The sequence below is a fragment of the Protomyctophum bolini genome (assembly GCF_963924005.1).
Source record: "Protomyctophum bolini genome assembly, chromosome: 8".
Taxonomy (NCBI): Eukaryota; Metazoa; Chordata; class Actinopteri; order Myctophiformes; family Myctophidae; genus Protomyctophum; species Protomyctophum bolini.
This window is the reverse complement of record NC_137869.1, coordinates 1,664,857-1,681,395: the sequence shown is the minus strand read 5'-3', so window position 1 is coordinate 1,681,395 and position 16,539 is coordinate 1,664,857. Positions and strand designations below refer to the sequence as shown.

Here is a 16,539-nt window from a genome sequence, read left to right as displayed (position 1 = left end):
AGATACTTTCCTTATATGGTCAAGCAGACATTAAAAACAAGTTCCAACTAACTGTACCTGAGCTCCACAGCAGGTAGACCAGAATCCATGTTGTATCCATATCTGAGTGTAGGACAGTAGGCGGTGGCGCTGCTGTTATCCAGACTGGACTCTCTCTCAACTGAACAAGCCTCTCCGTCTCACGGTCTCTTTATTGAGGACAGGATGATGTGTCACAACACGACTGTGTGGTTTCTCTGTTGTTTTGGTACAGGAGGAGAGACGGCAGGTGTGAAACTAACAAGAGACGCACGGCGCTCTGAAGAGCTGACCACAAGACTGAGACGACAGGAAACACCGATGCTGCTGCCTTATGACAGAGGGGACAGGAAACGTAGATGCTGCTGCATTAAGACTGAACCCCCCCTAAAGAACCACTTAAGACAATGTTTAAACGTAATATAGTGAATATAGAAAAATCTAAAACATTCCTATAAACCTTTTATAAGTCATTATCGACAGCAAGTGATGCAACCCAAGCCAGCCAGGGACACAGCCAGGGACACAACCAGGGACACAGGGACACAGCCAGGGACACAGGGACACACCCAACCAGGGACACAGCCAGGGACACAGCCAGCCAGGGACACAGCCAGGGACACAACCAGGGACACAGGGACACAGCCAGGGACACAGGGACACACCCAACCAGGGACACAGCCAGGGACACAGCCAGCCAGGGACACAGCCAGGGACACAAGGACACAACCAGGGACAGAGCCAGGGACACAGGGACAGAGCCAGGGACACAGGGACACAACCAGGGACAGAGCCAGGGACACAGGGACACAACCAGGGACACAGCCAGGGACACAGGGACACAACCAGGGACAGAGCCAGGGACACAGGGACAGAGCCAGGGACACAGGGACACAGGGACAGAGCCAGGGACACAGGGACACAACCAGGGACAGAGCCAGGGACACAGGGACACAGCCAGCCAGCTACACAGCCAGGGACACAGCCAACTAACCAGGGACACAGGGGCACAGCCAGGGACACAGCCAGCCAGGGACACAGGGACACAGCCAGGGACACAGCCAGCCAGGGACACAGGGACACAGCCAGGGACACAGGGACACAGCCAGCCAGGGACACAGGGACACAGCCAGCCAGGGACACAGGGACACAGGGACACAGCCAGGGACACCGCCAGCCAGGGACACACAAAGCTCCGTGAAGCTCCGCATTAAGTTGTACAGAAACATCTCCTTGTCCAACACAGGAACGAATGAGCAGTGAAGAGGCTGGATCAGGGGTGGGCAACTTTGACGATGGAGAGGGCCACTATATTTAACTTTGACGATGGAGAGGGCCACTATATTTAACTTTGACGATGGAGAGGGCCACTATATTTAACTTTGACGATGGAGAGGGCCACTATATTTAACTTTGACGATGGAGAGGGCCACTATATTTAACTTTGACGATGGAGAGGGCCACTATATTTAACTTTGACGATGGAGAGGGCCACTATATTTAACTTTGACGATGGAGAGGGCCACTATATTTAACTTTGACGATGGAGAGGAGCCACTATATTTAACTTTGACGATGGAGAGGGCCACTATATTTAACTTTGACGATGGAGAGGGCCACTATATTTAACTTTGACGATGGAGAGGGCCACTATATTTAACTTTGACGATGGAGAGGGCCACTATATTTAACTTTGACGATGGAGAGGAGCCACTATATTTAACTTTGACGATGGAGAGGGCCACTATATTTAACTTTGACGATGGAGAGGGCCACTATATTTAATTTTGACGAGGGAGAGGGCCACTATATTTAACTTTGACGATGGAGAGGGCCACTATATTTCCACACTCACTCCAGAGGGCCACATTGCATACTATCGTATATTTCTACATCATGGTTTCTATACCAATAGTCTCTTCTATATCTCTTCTAATAGTCTCTTTCTATATCAAGGTTTCTACTAACTAATAGCTTCTTCCACCTGATGTGATGGTGTGTTGCTAATGCTGACAAAACATGTCCTACACTGCCACCTGTCTGCCACCTGTCATAGCCTGGTCTCAGGTCTCAATTGGTTTAATGTTTTCTGAAAAACCTATGTTTATATATCAGTGATTCTCAAAACTACTTCATTATAAGCTAAAAAAAAGGCCCCATCTGACAATATGTTGTTCCAGGGACGCCCCAGAAGCAAAGATGTGATTTAAAAATTATTGCTGTGAAATAATATATATTCAAATATTTGCACCACGTTTTCATTATTTTTCAAAAAATAGCAGATCTACAAGCTCATAGCGCGGCACTCGATTGCTGCGCTGAGCTTGTAGATCTATTTTTCAACAGCTAAAGTTTAAAATAATGGTTAAAGTGGTTAAAAGAGAAGGCGACCCAGATGTGTTCCAGGTCTTAAGAGGAAAAACCAACCTGTTGTGAAGTGTTTCTTCTTGCTGTAGAACAATAACAATGAGGACCATCAGATTATCCAATGGAAACATTACAGTTTTACGGAATATATAAACATGTAGATAAACATGTCAAGTTGTATGACTGTACACTTACCAGTGTGTTCTCTGACGACACCAACGGTCTAGGAATTATCTTTTAACACGACCAGTGTGTGTCCAGTGGAAACCTCGTGTCTCAGAGCGACTTAAATTAAGCAAGAACAAAAAAGCATGGGAATACATCACATAAAAACATCTATCATGAAACATGCGTAAGCTAACCACCAGCACCACCACCAAGACCAACCACACAACCACCAGCACCAAGACCAGCACCAACACCAACAAAATGACCACCAAGACCAGCACCAACAAAATGACCACCAAGACCAGCACCAACAAAATGACCACCAAGACCAACACCGCCACCAACAAAATGACCACCAAGACCAGCACCAACAAAATGACCACCAAGACCAACACCGCCACCAACAAAATGACCACCAAGACCAGCATGCACCAACACCACTCAAATAGACCATATGTCCATATTTTTTACAGTCTATGTCCGATATCAAGACCGCTCCGCAAACCGTTCGGCCACCACTGCCACCAAACCAAAAGAACAACACGAAAATCAATTAATATATAATAACAACAACAATAAATATAAGCAAACCAACAACAAAACCACCAACAATGTTTCCAATCAGACCAACAGCACCATGAAATAGAACAACAGTAAAAACACCAACAACAACAACAACCCCAACACCAACAGCAGCAGCAGTTGGTGTTGGCCAACTACTGCATATTTAGGTTTAGTCCTAAATATTAGGCCTGTCAAAAAAAATCGATTCGAGTTAGAATCGTGATTCTAATGCTGTCCGATTCAGAATCGATTCTCATTTTCCAAAAATCGCTTTAAAAAAGAAAAAAAAAAGAAAACTTTTTTTTTTTTTTTTTACAAATGTACCTGTGCATGCAATGCATTATGGCCTGGGTTTCTGCATAGTGCATTTACTACCAGCTAAGCTAAGCCTGCCAATTGTATTTATTTTACACCTGTTTTAATACTAATGTATTGTTCTGGTATTGAGTGAGAAGAGATTTTGTAACTTTTGTAGGCTACTGGTTCAAATTTGTGCAAGCTAAATACATGAGACATGTTCTTACTCTTGGATTTAACCTTTGTGTGTTTAAATCATTCACTTGATAAAACCTTTACAATTATACAAGCTTTTTACTAAATGTACTCTGCTTTCATGCCAGAAGACTGGAGTAGATCATGCTAAAATTCTATTTAATTGTTTTTAATAAAATAAAATAAACTGCTTTAGAATCGAAAAAAATCTTTTTTGAATCGAGAATCGGAAAAATCGAAAAGATCGTTTTTGAATCGAATCGTCACCCCAAGAATCGGAATCGAATCGAATCGTGGGACACCTAAAGATTCGCAGCCCTACTAAATATGCACCGAAGTTGCAGGGCTTGTGTATTCATAATAAATTTGATGTACCACTACCAAATTATATATATATAAAAATAAAAAAATAAAAAAACATACTGACTGAAACAACAGGGGCCGCAGTTTTGCCCCGAATATTTGCCGATGGATGCGATTCTCAGATTGAGTTCAGGAGCTGGAGCTTAATTTGTCTGGGAGCAGGAGGAGCACTCAGAAGGCTACCAAATAATTACCTGTTTGGAATAGTTGATCAGAAGACAGAAGGGGAGGCTGGTGAGGCATGACGTTCGAAGGTCATCTTTGTAGGTTAATTAAAAATAATAAAAGGTTTCCCTCAAGCCATATTACTAAAAAGAATAAGCATTACACCATAACATTTATTTAGTATAATAATAGTAACACATTTGGTTTGAATATATATGTAGGGAGTTTAAAAAGAAAGGTAAAGTCTATTGGTTATAATTAACAGTAGGTATAACCTACTCTGCACATCAAAATAAGTTAAAACATACATTCACACATACAAAAGTCAGAGTAGCCTAAATAACACAAAGTCACACACAAAAAGGAGTGGACTGTGGAACTCAAATCTTATAGGATATTTACAAAAAACTGAAGAAAAAGAGTAAAAGCCAGAATGCAATTGAATGAAAATAAAAATCACACCTGTGTGAAGTGAGGGGAGCTCTTATCATCGCACGTCATCATGAGTAAAACAGACACTATGCTCAAACTGACTTTTTTAACCCTCTAAGACCCAGCGTTGCTTTTTAGCAACAATTTTGTTTTAATTAATTACTATTTTTTTTTTTTTTCTGTTCTTTTTTCACCTAAACGTCATCAGTGATGTTCATTGCAATGATGCCATTGGTCATGATATTTGCATATAAACACCCCCCACAGAGGCTGAAATTCACACAAATAAAAGTAGGTAAAATAATTGTAATATATGTTTTTTTGTGATCATTAGAATGTCTAGAACATGTTTTATTCATTATTGTGAAAGATATCCCCCAAATGTAAATTATTAATTTATTATATTATTATATAATTATTATTATTATTATATTTTTTTAACATATTTTTTAGTCTTAGTCCTAGTAGTACAAAGTAGTAGTAAGGTTGAAATCTATTTTTTGCAAGTAGAAATTAATGCGGGTCTTAGAGGTTTAATCACCCTGATTAGTACAGCCCCTACCACAAACTGTACAAGTAAAGGGTTTTCCCCCTGTATGAGTCCTCGTATGTATTTTCCGTTCACTCTGTTGATTACAGACCTTACCACAAACTGTACACGTAAAGGGCTTTTCATCTGTACGAGTTATTTTAGACGACCTTTTCATCTGTATGAGTCATCATGTGTGATTTTAGATAATCTTTACGACTCCAACCTTTGCCACAAACAGTACACGTAAAGGGCTTTTCACCACTATGAGTCATCATGTGTGATTGTAGATCACCTTTACGACTCCAACCTTTGCCACAAACAGTACACGTAAAGGGCTTTTCACCTGTATGAGTCATCATGTGTGATTCTAGATGACTTTTACGGTTGCAGCCTTTGCCACAAACTGTACATGTAAAGAGCTTTTCACCTGTATGAGTCCTCATGTGTGCATTCAGATGAGTCGTGTTTACACAGCCTTTACCACACACTGCACAATAATAGGGTTTTTCTCCTGCATGAGACCTCACGTGATCATTTAGAAAACCTTTAGAACTGCAGCCTTTGCCACAAACTGTACATGTAAAGGGCTTTTCACCTGTATGAGTCATCATGTGATATTTCAGAGCACCTTTATGTCTGAAACCTTTGCCACAAACTGTACACGTAAAGGGCCTTTCATCTGTGTGAATCATCATGTGTGCTTTTAGATAATTACGACTGAATACTTTGCCACAAACTGTGCAAGAATCCTCGGATTCAGAACAGTGTGAAGAGAGGAGCATGTCATCATTGGTTGGTTGTGACGGTACCCAGTGCTCTATGTAAGCTTGTGTTTTCATGTGTTCAGTCGAGGTACTGGCTAGAGGCTCCGTCTCTGTGTTGTCATCACCTTCTTCTTCTTCTTCACGGTCATCTGTGTCAGATTCAGAACAGCGTGATGAGAGGGGCTGGTCGATATTTGTGGGGTGTGATTGTACCCAGGACTCTATGTAAGCTGGTGTTTTCATGTGTTCAGCTGAGGTACTGGCTAGAGGCTCTGTCACTGTGATTTTATCTTCTTCACTTTTCACTGCTAGAAATGTCAACATTGACCCACCAGCCTCTTCTGGTCCTAGTAGCAGCTCCTCTTGTTCCTCTTTAATCTGTGGAGGTTGTGGTTCATCCTGGACCAGACTGGAGCTCCTCTCCTCTTCAGGGGAAACCTCCTCTTTACACTCAGGGAGGTGCAGGAAGTCTAAGGGAGGAGAAACAAAAAAACACAATAATTATATTAGAGATGACGCGATCCGATCTTATGATCAGTTATTGGGGCGATATCAGCCAAAAAACGTGATCGGGATCGGATCGGACTACAGAGAAAATGACCGATCAAACGCTCCGATCCAAGCACTCCATTCCAGTACTCTTCGTTCCATCCAGCATGCACCAGTAACATACAATGATCATAACAAGTGTTGTGCTACTAGCAGGCTATGCTAGCAGGCAGCTAGCTAGCCAGCAGGCAGTACGACTCGATCGCTGCGCGGAGCAAGCAGCGATGTCAGCCGTATGGGAGTATTATTATGTTACAAAACGAAAGAAAGAAAAAATGCATAGTTTGCATTTTTTTTTTTTAAATAGGTTGTGTCCGAGCAGAAGTGACCCCGATATATTGTACTGTGACCTGAACCCTGAAAAGTGCAAAACTCTCAAAAGTACATGCCGATAGCCGAGCATGCCGAAATGCTCATCTTCTTTAAATAAGAAAAAAAAAAATCTCTGCAACAGTTTTGGTTGACAAAGATAGTTAGTTCAGCAATGTTTGTCAATACTACAGACCAATATGTATACTATACTATACTATACTATACAGGCTAATATGGCTGCTAAAGTGCTGCAGCAAATGCTATAGTGGTACTGGTTACAATGTGGGGCCCATAGACAGACAGTGCTGTAGGGCACAGTTTTCACAGTGGGACCAAGGGTAATAGATAGGAACCAAATGGACCTGTAACGCAGCGTGCAAACGGAACCAAATGGACCCCAACCGGTCCATTGGCATTGCTTTCACAAAAAATGTAAATACAATAAAAAAAAAGAACTGGGGTCCCAGAGATAGAAATGCATGGCTTTAAATGGGGGGTCTGTAGCCTAATGCATGTCAAACTGGGGGTCCTTGTAATTAACCTAATCCAAGCCATCCATGAGATACATCTCGAGGAAAGCCATTATCATGATAGTCTATCAATACATATAATTGTAAATGTCAATTAAGGACATTCCGTCTACCTCCAGTGGCGTTGTGAATGAACATACACATCAATGATCATGTTGCCTGAATAAAACATGCACATCCATTACATTTCCATTCAATAATCTCACGATTGAATGTAAATTAAAAGTATTCAACTAAGGTTTCTTTCCATTAATATTCATCGTGTAGGCTATAGATATGTAATCCTTCATAGGCCGCTACGCATTGTTGACAGATGATATAGATAATGAATTCACTGTTCATTCAGTCACTGACTGTACAATAACATGTCGACACATTCAGAGATGAGGTGAAATATTTTGGACCTGTACGTCGTACATAACTCCTCTATGCGCTCGCAATCTATTTGAGCGAGGTTTCACGGCGCGCCCAAAACACTGGTTGAGATATACTATACACAGCGTCCTTTATTGGTTACTTTGATCGTTCAGGCGACGTCACAAGCAACGGCCAACGCTCCATCCAAAAAGGACAGTTTTTCGCACAATATCGCCGTCGCGTCGGAACGGTCTCCGTGTGGACGAGGTGTCGACTGACCTGAAGACTGTTTCCACTTCCATGTCAAGTCGTTCCGATCGCAGAACAGCGTTGGTTGATTAAAAAAAAAGAAATAGTCCCTTTTCGCCCGCTGGCTGTAGATTGACACGTACGTAACTTAACATTTGGCAGTGGAACGTATCAAATGGACCCGCTCGTTCAGACAAGATTGCTCGGTTCAATATATTTAACATAATTCCTGCTACTATATCATTTATGAGCAGCGACATGAGAAAGGTTTTCCACCACCGTATTAGCGTTAGCGGTCAGCATGGATGAAGCCAAATCATTTCCGAAGAACACGATAACATCAACGCCGATTGGCTGTCAGGACGCCATGTGCAGCAAACGCCGCTTCAATTGGCTTTTCCAGACCGCCAGCTGGCCAATCACAGCGGGGCACCAAAAAATAAGTAAAAGGATTTGGACATACAAGGTATCACCACCGGCAGAGACGAACTTATCCAATCCATTTTGTAACAAAAAGAAAAACTGTTAAAAATATATAAAAAGACAAACACCAGGGTAATCAGAATAAACAGACACTAATTGTGTTCACTTTATTTAGTCATGTGGATATTGTCAGATTATGTCGACTCATATCGCTTATGTAAAGAAGTTATTCGCTATGATTCACAGATTTTCCCCTGTATGTCCTCATAGATGTGCATTGTGACCCAAGCATTTTTTCCACAAACGTCAAGTAAAGGTTTTCTTCCACTGTATGAGTGACTATTTAGTAGAGTACAGCCTTTGCCACATACTGTACAAGTAAAGGGTTTTTCCTTGCATGAGTCCTCATATGTATTTGTAGTTTACTCTGTTGATTAAAGCCCTTACCACAAACTGTACACAAAGGGCTTTTTATCGGTCTAGACTTTTTCATCTGTATGAGTCATCATGTGTGATTTTAGATACACTTTACGACTCAAACCTTTGCCACAAACAGTACACGTAAAGGGCTTTTCATCTCTATGAGTCATCATGTGTGATTTTAGATGACTTTTACGATTGCAGCCTTTGCCACAAACTGTACATGTAAAGGGCTTTTCATCTGAATGAGCCATCATGTGTAATTGTAGTTGACTTCTAAGACTCCATTCTTTGCCACAAACTGTACATGTAAAAGGCCTTTCACCCGTATGAGTCCTCATGTGTGTTTTGAGATGAATCCCGTTTAAACAGCCTTTACCGCATACTGAACAATAAAAGGGTTTTTCTTCTGTGTGTGTCCTAATGTGAGCGTTTAGGCAACCTTTAGCACTGAAACCTTTGCCACAAACTGTACATGTAAAGGGCTTTTCACCTGTATGAGTCCTCATGTGATAATTTAGAACCCACTTAAATCTGAAACCTTTGCCACAAACTGTACACCTAAAGGGCCTTTCATCTGTGTGAATCATCATGTGTGCTTTTAGATAATAACGACTGAAAACTTTGCCACAAACTGTGCAAGCATCCTCGGATTCAGAACAGTGTGACGAGAGGGGCAGGTCAATATCGGTTGCTTGTGACGGTACCCAGTGCTCTATGTAAGCCTGTGCTTCCATGTGTTCAGTTGAGCTACTGGCTAGAGGCTCTGTCTCTGTGTTGTCATCACCTTCTTCTTGTTCTTCTTCACTGTCATCTGTGTCAGTTTCAGAACAGCGTGATGAGAGGGGCTGGTCGATATTTGGTTGTGACGGTACCCAGGACTCTATGTAAGCTTGTGTTTTCATGTGTTCAGCTGAGGTACTGGCTAGAGGCTCTGTGTTTACATCATCTTCACTTTTCACTGCTAGAAATGTCAACATTGACCCACCAGCCTCTTCTGGTCCTAGTAGCAGCTCCTCTTGTTCCTCTTTGATCTGTGGAGGTTGTGGTTCCTCCTGGACCAGACTGGAGCTCCTCTCCTCTTCAGGGGAAACCTCCTCTTTACACTCAGGGAGGTGCAGGAAGTCTAAGGGAGAAAAAAAAAATCACACCCGTGTGAACCGAGTGGTGCAACTCCTCTCTCTCTCTCTCCCTCCCTCCCTCTCTGTTTCTGCATGGCACAACAGCGTCCCTACTGGTAGTCTGGTACTCATACTGGTGCTCATACATACACAAATACAAACATAGGTGAACACATAGGTGTACACGGACATTGCTGGTTGTAGGAGTGGTTGCACCACTCAAAAAGAAAATACGAGAGAAGAATAATAAAATGTGGCTAAAAGGCAGAGTAATTTTTCTGTTTTTTTTTTTTACTGATTATTAAAGTACAGAATGCAAGCTTTCATATGAAGCATCATTCAATGCAATTGGAAAATATTTGATATGAGATATGACCATTTTAAAATGATTCTACCATTATACCCAAACCTGAGTAAAGGCCCTTTGAAAATTCACACCATTTTAACACCTAGAGCTGGACAGAAGTGGGTGTGACAATGAGAGGGCCAATAGGTACTTAACTCCGCCCACAATGACCACCCCCACGTTTTAGCTGTCAACAGTGCAACACTTAAAGGGACACTTCACCCTTTTTGCAAAAATATATATGTTAATGACGTTTAGAAGCTTTAGATCACTTTCCTGGGGGTCTTTATGTGTGTAATATGTGGTTTTAGATATTTTAGATTGTAGCAGTGAGCCTGTTGTCTCTGATGTCATGGACACTGGTCTCACTACCTTCCTGGAATACAATTCCCATAATTCTTTGGTGCACTGCTCCTCCTTGTGGATAGGGGGGAGAGCTGTCTTACTGAGACAACATGTAGTCCAGGAAGGAAGTGAGCCCAGTGTCCATGACATCAGAGACACTGGGCTCCCTGATACAATCTAAAATATCTAAAACCACATATTACATACATAAAGACCCCCAGGAAAGTGTTCTAAAGCTCCTAAACGTCATTAACATATATTTTTTTGCAAAAAGGGTGAAGTGTCCCTTTAAAACAGTAGACCAGACAGACCTGCTTTTAATTGCAATATGTACAGTATATAGTAAAACAGTATAATTTGATGTAACGTCATGTGGCAGCCTAGGTAACAAGGACAACATTCCCTAAAGGGAAGTATATTAACCTAGACCTCTGACAAGCCAGAAGAACAAACAATGCAATTTGTAAAGGTGCCCCAATAAACCATTTTGAAAGTACAACAATTCAACTCAAGCCCATCGCACACCGTCTGCGACCGTCTGCGGCGCGGCGCGTTGCCGCGCGGCGCCGCCTGGAAAATAGAACTGTGTTCTATCGGCGCGCCGGGCGGCGCGGCGCGACGCGGCGGACGGAGCCGGTGTGCGATAGGTTCATTGAAAATAATGGAGGCGGCTGCGTCCGCCGCGCGGCGGACGCAGCCGGTGTGTGGTGGGCTTTATACACTACCTGGTTGTAAATTTGCTACAGTACACCATTTGTATGCCGGTCTACTTTCAGAAATCAAAGTCAGACAATTAACCCAGTTAAGTATTTTTTTTTATTGAAGTGACACAATCACTGAATCAAAGATAATGACACTAAAAAAGCTTAATTCTAGGGAAAATGAATGGTAAATCATGCTAGAATTGAATGTGTTCATGGCCATACAATATTGCACTTTCCCTGAGACTTTAAGATAAAACCGAATAAACAGATAATGTCCAAAGGCAACAAGTCACAACAATGAAGCAATCTGTGGAGCCTGGTTTCTATTTAGTGCGCGGACCGAAAGAATAAGATCGTAAATACAAGCGGCCGAAATGAGTATTCTTCGACGGGGTGGCTGGCATCTCGCTTAGAGATAGGGTGAGAGGTTCAGTCACACGAGAGAGACTCGGAGTAGAACCGCTGCTCCTTCACCTGCAAAGGAGCCAGCTGAGGTGGTTCGGGAATCTGGTTAGGATGCCTCTCGGGCGTCTCCCTAGGGAGGTCCTCGACGCACGTCCCACTGGGAGGAGACCCCCGGGGCAGACCAAGGATCACGTCCCACTGGGAGGAGACCCCCGGGGCAGACCAAGGACCACGTCCCACTGGGAGGAGACCCCGGGGCAGACCAAGGACCACGTCCCACTGGGAGGAGACCCCCGGGGCAGACCAAGGATCACGTCCCACTGGGAGGAGACCCCGGGGCAGACCAAGGACCACGTCCCACTGGGAGGAGACCCCCGGGGCAGACCAAGGATCACGTCCCACTGGGAGGAGACCCCGGGGCAGACCAAGGCGCAGTTGGAGGAAACACATCGACTCACTGGCCTTGGAACGTCTCGGAATCCCCCAGGAGGAAGTCACTAATGTTGCTCTGGAGAGGGAAGTCTGGAGCAGCACTCCGGTGGAGCTGTTGCCCCCGCGACTCGACTACGGATAAGCGGTTGAAGATGGATGGACGGATGGACGGCTTACATCGGGTCTTAAGCCCACCCACTGTATGCTCTGATTTCCAAACACACACGATTTAACAGTGTTAACTAGCAGCGTTGACGGCCGCATTTGAACGATGTATTAATTTACACACATGCTGTCTATAAAAGCACAAACACTACGTGTGCCTATGGTCACATTCACACCAGAGAGCTTTCCTGCGATTAAAACGAATCCTGCTGCGCATTTTCAGGAAGTGCACTTCGTTTGGCAGGTGTGAAGGCTCATTCGAATCCCAATGCGTATCAAAGAACAGCATTCTATTCCAAGCAAAAACGGGGGTTTCACTTCGCTTCCAATCGCACTTGATTACGATTCCGTGCAGGTGTGAATGCAATCCGCAGTAAATAAAGGAAATGAAGCAAACAATGTGGCGCGTGAGGAGCTGAACACAGTTGGAGACGGAGAAGGCATATTTTACGCAGCGCAAAGATGTCCCGTTACTGTGGATAGACGTGGTCGAATGAGGAGACTGAAGCCCTGATCAAAATGAGGACGTGTACATTAATCAATTGCTTAAGAAAACACATAAAACACTGCAGTGTAGCCTATTATAGCCTACAGAATATTCTGTCTGTCTGTCTGTGCGTGCCGTAAACATGGAGTGCTGTCACTGTGTGGGGGCTGGGGAGTTATATCAGTGCGCTCATGCAGCGCTGTGCCTCCATGCCCAAAAGAACAGTGTGTGGCTGCGTGCGTAGAGAGAGAGAGGAAGAGAGAGGGGGGGGGGTCCCCCAGACGGCACGACACATGCACCTTATGAGTGTAATTTTATCACCATAGATTTCACTGTGTAGGCTAGTTTATGAATGGAACACATTGATAAAGGTCCCCCCTGCTGCGTTTCCAATTGCTGCGAATGACAGTGTGAAGGCAAACCGCAGCAAATTAAATATGCAAGAATCCCAAATTCTCCGCCCATACGCATTGAGTCTACCGAAGTATTAGGTGAGAATGTGACCTATGTCTCTGTATCCAGGGGCGGCGGTGGCTCAGGGGTAGAGTGCCTGGATGGGAACCGCAAGGTTGCCAGTTCGAACCCGGGCTCCCCCAGAGTTACTGTCGAAGTGTCCTTGAGCAAGACACTGAACCCCTAATTGCTCCCGATGTGCTAGTTGGTGCCTTGCATGGTTTCCGCTGCCATCGGTGTAGTGAATGGGTGAATGTAATGCACAATCTATGTAAAGCGCCTTGGATAAAGGCGCTATATAAATGCACCATTTACCATTTACCATTTTATCCATGCCCTGGGGTCGCTACAATAACATTGAAGTGTTGAAGCCATCCAGAAAATGTCTCTCTCTGTTAACACTAGGGCTGACCCAAACAAATCGATGAATCGCCGTTCAATCGATACGCACGGGAATCGATTTTGAAATTTTGAATCGAATAGTCATTTAAAAAAAAAAAAAAAAGCGGCCCCTTTTGGTCCGCGAGACGGCCATGCTCGCGCCTCGCAGAGCCTCCTCCGTACGCACGCGTTAACAAGGAAGTGAAGCAGCTACAGTCATGCCGTCCAGCGGTCAAACGCAGGAGAAATAAGTCAAAACTGACATGGTTGCATTTTTTAACCCATTCTGACCTGAGATCAGATTCATACGAGGTTTCCACTGGACACACATTGGTCTGATTAACCCATTCTGACCTGAGATCAGATTCTAAAAAATGTTAGTCGTTCTTCAAAAATAGCAGACCTACAAGCTCATAGCGCGCCACTCGGTGGCGCGCTATGAGCTTGTAGATCTGCTATTTTTCAATAGCTAAAGCATAACATGATGCTAACACCAAAAGGGGTTCCCGTTCAGAATGGGTTAAATATGCAAAGAAGTCCACGACCGCTGCGTGTGAATAATGTGCCACGTTATGCAAAGTTGGCACCTATTTAGCGAAGAGGATTCTATCCATGCCCGATTCCCCATACCACTACGACGCCTTCGGAGCGCATCTTCTCCAAAGCGGGATTCATCGTCTCTTTTCTGCACTAATACAAGTACGGTACTAACTACTAGTAACTATAATATAAATATTTCACTTGTGTGTATTGTGGAGCATCACCCAACGAAGGTTTTTTTTCACAATGCTGTACCTGTACATCTATGTGACAATAAAACACCTTGAACCTTGAACTCTCAGAGACAGAGACGCTTTTTTGGTTGTGCGAAGAACGCGCCTGCGAGACGGCATTTTACTCTCTCTCTCTCTCTCTCTCTCTGGTATTTAACCCATTCTGACCTGAGATCAGATTCATACGAGGTTTCCACTGGACACACACTGGTCTGATGAACCCATTCTGACCTGAGATCAGATTCTAAAAATGTCAGTCGTTCTTCGATTTTTCAAAAATAGCAGACCTACAAGCTCGTAGCGCGCCACTCGGTGGCGCGCTACGAGCTTGTAGATCTGCTATTTTTAAATAGCTAAAGCATAACATGGTGCTAACACCAAAACGGGTTCCCGTTCAGAATGGGTTAATTACATATTTCCATTTTGCACCAATATTATACTGCCATGTCTTAACCCATTTAGGCCTACGGCCGATTCTAAAAACGCCTTCTAAAGCCTGACCTAAGTTTTCTGAAAAACTTCAAATGTTTATATAGCAGCAATCAAAAATAAATTACATTTTTGAATACTGTACATACTGTACAGAACCCAAATATGGGTTCCCGGGCCTGAGGGGGTAAGACACCAAAAGGGGATCCCGCCCCAAATGGGTTAATAGGCTACAGTGTTCCTTTTTACAAATAGAACATGCACATTAAGACGGTTGATCACAACGTTAGCGTGGCTATAGGCTATAGGCTACTTTGATGGGAATGAGATTAACCCATTCTGAACGGGAACCCGTTTTGGTGTTATAGCATCATGTTATGCTTTAGCTTTTGAAAAATAGCAGATCTACAAGCTCGTAGCGCGCCACCGAGTGGCGCGCTACGAGCTTGTAGGTCTGCTATTTTTTTGAAAAATCGAAGAACGACTGACATTTTTTTTAGAATCTGATCTCAGGTCAGAATGGGTTAATCAGACCAGTGTGTGTCCAGTGGAAAACCTCGTATGAATCTGATCTCAGGTCAGAATGAGATTAAGAACACCTGCCTGCGTGGGCGCTGTGCGGACAGGGAATAAATAGTGTCTTCCCTCGTGGCTCGTGCCACGGTTTGAAGAAAGACGAATTAAATAAATATAATCCAAGGTTTGTTTGTCTGGAGAATGGAGATCCAACACTATGTCATATTTAATATTATTAAAGTAAGTAAAGAGCTGGTCATCATTGTGCTGCAGAGTGAGAAGCCGCTCCGCTCTGATAATTGATCCCACCTGATATATATTTATATATTTATATATCCGCTCTGATAATTGATCCCACCTGATATATATTTATATATCCGCTCTGATAATTGATCCCACCTGATATATATTTATATATCCGCTCTGATAATTGATCCCACCTGATATATATTTATATATCCGCTCTGATAATTGATCCCACCTGATATATATTTATATATCCGCTCTGATAATTGATCCCACCCGATATATATTTATATATCCGCTCTGATAATTGATCCCACCTGATATATATTTATATATCCGCTCTGATAATTGATCCCACCTGATATATATTTATATATCCGCTCTGATAATTGATCCCACCTGATATATATTTATATATCCGCTCTGATAATTGATCCCACCTGATATATATTTATATATCCGCTCTGATAATTGATCCCACCTGATATATATTTATATATCCGCTCTGATAATTGATCCCACCTGATATATATTTATATATCCGCTCTGATAATTGATCCCACCTGATATATATTTATATATCCGCTCTGATAATTGATCCCACCTGATATATATTTATATATCCGCTCTGATAATTGATCCCACCCGATATATATTTATATATCCGCTCTGATAATTGATCCCACCTGATATATATTTATATATCCGCTCTGATAATTGATCCCACCTGATATATATTTATATATCCGCTCTGATAATTGATCCCACCTGATATATATTTATATATCCGCTCTGATAATTGATCCCACCTGATATATATTTATATATCCGCTCTGATAATTGATCCCACCTGATATATATTTGCGCAACTGACTGGCATGAGGTAGCCTAGTAAGTATACTTATTTGGCAGCACCTGCAAGTCAGTAACCTATACACATTTCAAAAGGCTTTCATAATGCTATTCATATTTTTTTCTAATAAGGTTTGTCCTTAATTATTAAAGCACAGGGCCTCGCATTTCTCCCAGGC

General features: G+C 42.9%; 1 protein-coding gene across 1 annotated transcript in view; it reads right to left on the bottom strand.

The window, feature by feature from the left end:
• Nucleotides 1–4,360: 4,360 nt before the first annotated feature.
• The window catches only part of LOC308319670 (uncharacterized protein), an 18,758-nt gene continuing 6,579 nt past the window's right edge, over nucleotides 4,361–16,539 (bottom strand). Inside the window, exons 3-4 of the mRNA XM_080769789.1 lie at nucleotides 9,694–9,831; nucleotides 4,361–6,335 (exon numbers count right to left, since the gene is read on the bottom strand). Of these exons, the coding sequence (XP_080625915.1) occupies nucleotides 5,260–6,335; nucleotides 9,694–9,831 (1,214 nt within the window). The 3' untranslated portion in view covers nucleotides 4,361–5,259. The remainder of the gene's footprint in view (nucleotides 6,336–9,693; nucleotides 9,832–16,539) is intronic.